The sequence below is a fragment of the Mastomys coucha genome, unplaced genomic scaffold (assembly GCF_008632895.1).
Source record: "Mastomys coucha isolate ucsf_1 unplaced genomic scaffold, UCSF_Mcou_1 pScaffold16, whole genome shotgun sequence".
In the NCBI taxonomy this organism is placed as follows: Eukaryota; Metazoa; Chordata; class Mammalia; order Rodentia; family Muridae; genus Mastomys; species Mastomys coucha.
The window spans coordinates 43,783,081-43,787,789 of record NW_022196898.1 but is presented as its reverse complement, the minus strand read 5'-3'; the positions used below and the strand labels follow the sequence as shown (position 1 = coordinate 43,787,789).

Here is a 4,709-nt window from a genome sequence, read left to right as displayed (position 1 = left end):
CTTCATTGTTTGAGTCTAGACTAAAGTAAGGACCACTTACCAAACCTCACTTGTCGATATGCTGCGTTTCCCTGATTTCCTATAGGACCTCTTCTCCCAAGCAGCAGTTATGTTTTCTGAAGACTCCATCTTTTTGATGTCATCAACGCAGGGGAGTTCTATATACTCCTTCAAGTTAAAAATGTCCCTTTATCCATGTGAGTCTGTAAGTGGATAAAGAACCTGAAATGGATTAAGTTTTGATTTCTGTTTTGGCAAGAATACAAAATAGGTGATTCTGTATAGTTTCCTTGGTTGTTTCTTCTGGTAATATTTTTAGTGAAATTAGTGTTTACAGGCAATTCAGTGAGGAGTTGGAAGGTGAAGTATTCTATCATTCACATTTCATGAGGTTTTTAGATGAAAATGTTTCTATAAAAACTCCCCTCATCTTTTTTTTTTTTTTTCAAATTTTTTCGAGACAGAGTTTCTCTGTATAGCCCTGGCTGCCTGGAACTTACTCTATAGACCAGGCTGGCTTCGAACTCAGAAATACACCTGCCTCTGCCTCCCAAGTGCTGGGATTAAAGGCATGCACCACCACCACCTGGCTCCCCTCTTGCATATAAAAGAGCGGAGAAAAGTTTGCTTTATTCCTGTTGTTACCATCTAAGGTAATTATTTGAATTTGTAGTGTCTTCTGATGTCTTCAGTGATGGTCTTTTTAAAAAACAACTTGGGAATCCTTTGGGTATTAATTTGGGAATTTAAACATATTTGTGCTTATTCCAGCCTAAAGCTATATGGCTTTGCTTTGTGCCTCACTATGTGCCAAACTTCACTGATTCTTTAGGCTTTACCCTAGCCTGTTTACATCTAATTGCAGCAAAACTGATGCTGTTTGAGTCAGTGCACTATGTCTGTTTCAGATTTCAGTAATGTGATCAGCAAGAGTGATGTAAAGTCGCTGGCTGAAGCTGACGAGCAGGAAGTTGTGGCTGAAGTTCAGGTAAAGGTGTGGGTCCTGGAGCAGCCCTGGGGTGGGCCCTGTTAAAAGATTTTAGTCTAAAAATAAGGAAGGGGCTGTCTGGCCAGACAAAATCGATGCACACACACCAGACTAGGCTTATATTTAGAAACTTTGCAGGAGGTTCTAAATTGGATAGAAAGAGAAGTCATGGAATCAGCAGGAGGGAGCAGAGGGGCTGATTCACTGGAGGGACGAGTCAGGTGTGCTCCTTGTCAGTTCATGATAGTTCCTGGGCCTTACTTTGAACACTTTCATCAGTAAGACTGCGCGTGAGTGGGAGAGAAGAGGAATCAAAGTCTGAGTGAGGGTTCCTCATGCTCTGGTGGAGGGACTTATAACTTGGGAACTAATAACCAGCCTTTGTCACTAAGGTACAACTTAGAGTCTCCTCATCATTTATTTTATATGCTATATGATATATAACATTAGCATGTATACTGTCATTTTTTTCCTACTTGAATAGTTCAGTGTTCTTGAATACATTTATCATAAATATTTGACATTTATCACATGAAAAGTACTGTATTCATAGGCAAAAAATGAAGTAATTTTGACTTTTTCAATAAGGTGTTCTAGGTGATAGAATATATGAAAAGAATGATTTATTTTAAATCATTGTCGCACATAAGAATACACTTGGCAATTAATATGGTGTATCCTACAGCAGTGTTTTGCTTTTTACTAATTGAAAATTTACTTTGGTGTGTATACTTCAGCTTTTTAAAAGAACATTTATCATTGATGTATTTATAATTAGTTCAGTTCCACCATACTGACCATTGCTACTCACTTGAACATCTTGTACAATAGCACTCAATATAGCTGCAGTCCATAGCACTCAGTACAGCTGCAGTCCATAGCACTCAGTACAGCTGCAGTCCATAGTACTCAGTACAGCTGCAATCCATAGCACTCAGTACAGCTGCAGTCCATAGCACTCAGTACAGCTGCAGTCCATAGCACTCAGTACAGCTGCAGTCCATAGCACTCAATATAGCTGCAGTCCATAGCACTCAGTACAGCTGCTGCAGTCCATAGCACTCAGTACAGCTGCTGCAGTCCATAGCACTCAGTACAGCTGCAGTCCATAGCACTCAGTATAGCTGCAGTCCATAGCACTCAGTACAGCTGCAGTCCATAGTACTCAGCACAGCTGAAGTCCATAGCACTCAGTACAGCTGCTGCAGTCCATAGTACTCAGTACAGCTGCAGTCCATGAACTGATTAATCTTGATGCTTTTCATTTGCAGGAATTTTATGGTGATTATATTGCGGTGAATCCACATTTGTTTTCCCTCAATATTTTGGGTTGCTGTCAGGTATGTAAGGCAAAGATTTTCAAAATATTAATCAAGTGGAAATTAATTCAAGTAATGAGTTAATAGAGAAAAATAAAATATTTTCTTTTAATGTTTTTAACCAAAAGGGTCGAAATTGGGATCCAGCACAGCTATCCAGAACAACTCAAGGGCTGACAGCTCTCCTTTTGTCTCTGAAGAAGTGCCCCATGATTCGTTATCAGCTTTCATCAGAGGCTGCCAAGAGACTGGGAGAGTGTGTTAAGGTATAGTATTCCCTGTCCCCGGCTCTAAAACCTCAAGGCTAGTCATTTCCCTGTAATAGTTTATCTGAAATGCCAGGTATGGTGGTGCCTGCCTTGGCAGGAAGATCTCTGTGAGTTCAAGGCCTGGTCTCCATAGCAAGTTCCAGGCCAGACATGGCTACACAGTGAGACCCTGTCTCAAAATAAGTAAAATAAATCAATAAATAGATGAGAGGAAGAAGAAAGTAAGGAAGCAAAAGATGTGATATATTAGTTTTATTGGCAAAGAAGTATGACTATATAACTCAAAATAATAAAAAGGAACTGATTAGCACCAACACCCTTAGGTTATCCTAAGAAATGTACACAGCTATTTAACTTTAGGGGCCCAACTGATCACTTGTAAAGTAGGGTTTCAAGGCCCGACTTCTTAAATGGCATGCTATGGGAGGCCCATGCGGGTGGGAAAACTGCACACTGCGTTTTTATTCACCTGTCCTCTCTGCTTGCAGCTAACTGCTTAACCAGTCCACTCTTCTCTTCCATCCTCAGCAAGTGATAAGTAAAGAGTACGAACTCTTTGAATTCCGGCGGACAGAGGTTCCTCCGCTGCTTCTCATTCTGGATCGCTGCGATGATGCCATCACCCCACTGCTCAACCAGGTGCAGAGCCTTTGTTAGCAGAGAGAAGGATGGTTTTGTGTGGTGCACGTTACCACGCAAATATGGAAACACCATCCATCCTACCCATCCCCTTGCTTTCAGCAGTTCTTGGTTTGTGCCGTACATTCTGTGGTGTGTTAGTGTCCTGTTGTTTGTGCTGGCTTCTACCTCTTTCGTCCTGTCCCTCCTGCTGCTGTCCCTCTGTCATCAAGGCAGCGTCTAAGCTCTGGACTCCACTTCCCAGGGTCCCCTTTTCTGACTTTCCTGCTCGAGCATTGGTCTAACCCCAATCTCTTGCAGTAACAGTAAAACAGGCATCCATTCAATTTCTTCTTTGATTTTTCTTCAACCTGCATTCTACAAAACCAAGATTTTTATGGACTACTCGCAGCTTACAGCTCCTGGCCTAAAAACCTCTGTTGTTCCCATTTACTCACTGGGTTAAAAACAGTCTCCTGATTGTGGCACCCAAGCACATTCAGGATGTGTACCGCACAGTTTCCTGCCATTGTGCTTTCAGTGTGACTGCTGTCTAAGCGTGGAGGTGTGTGGGATGCCTTCTCTTCCCCATTTCACCTATCAAAACATTTCTCCCTGGAAACCACTGAGAAACCAGAGAGCAGACAGGGTTTACTTTCTCCCTCAGGTTGTGGAAAATTTGTCTCTTCTGCCTCATGCTGCACTTGCCAAGTTGCATCTTTGGTGGTTTTGACAGTCTTGGATAACACTCCTAAGGTAGCCTGTGTCCCCTCATGCTTATTCTTCTGCAAGTTAAGTGGTTCCTTGTATGTAGCTCTGCGCTATGTGTGGTGATTTTTGGATTTAGAGGGAAAGCTGTCTTCTCAGTGTCAGTTTCTCTCAGCATATAGTAATGGCAGTGCCAAGGCTAACCCACTGTGGAAGGAAGCCCCTCTGTAGAATAAGGTACCATCTGGCCACGAAAGGAACTTGATAGCAAAGACAAACAAACAAGGGATGGAGAGAGAAATCTAGAGAAATGGCTCAGTAGATAAGAGCACATACTGCTCTTGCAAAGGACTTGGCCCAACCCCAGTGCTTTTACAGCCACTTTTAACTCCTGTTGCAATGAATCTGACACCCCACCTGGATTTTGTAGGCAGTAAATACACTCATGCACAAACCCACATTCAAACATAAATAATTAAAAATAAAAGTAAAATATTTTTTAAAAAGCAAAAAGAAAAGTAATAATCTATAATTCTGTGTCCCAAAGAAAAACAGATTTCACTGAACCTTTAGTTGTGTGTTCTGATCTAGGTATTGTATGTAAAGGTTAAAAGAAAGAGTCTCTTGTCCTAAAAACAAAACAAAACAAAACAAAAACCCCTGTGTCCTAAAAGAAGGAGAAACCAGATTTTCCTTGTAGAGTAAGCGCTGTGGACAAACCTCGGTGGCTCTGTCCGCTTGGCTGTACTCACTGGAAATGCTCAGAGTGCTGGCTTACTCACTGGAAATGCTCAGAGTGCTGGCTTA

The 4,709-nt window shown here is 41.7% G+C and overlaps 1 protein-coding gene across 2 annotated transcripts in view; it reads left to right on the top strand.

Moving 5' to 3' along the window:
- The window catches only part of Vps45 (vacuolar protein sorting 45 homolog), a 65,037-nt gene that overhangs the window by 9,053 nt on the left and 51,275 nt on the right, over positions 1–4,709 (top strand). For both annotated transcript variants that reach the window (XR_004119715.1, XM_031374862.1), the window contains exons 4-7: positions 909–988; positions 2,260–2,328; positions 2,436–2,573; positions 3,105–3,215. Coding sequence is in view for 1 of the 2 variants with exons in the window: in XM_031374862.1 (XP_031230722.1) it covers positions 909–988; positions 2,260–2,328; positions 2,436–2,573; positions 3,105–3,215 (398 nt within the window). In the remaining variant the exon portion in view is untranslated. The remainder of the gene's footprint in view (positions 1–908; positions 989–2,259; positions 2,329–2,435; positions 2,574–3,104; positions 3,216–4,709) is intronic.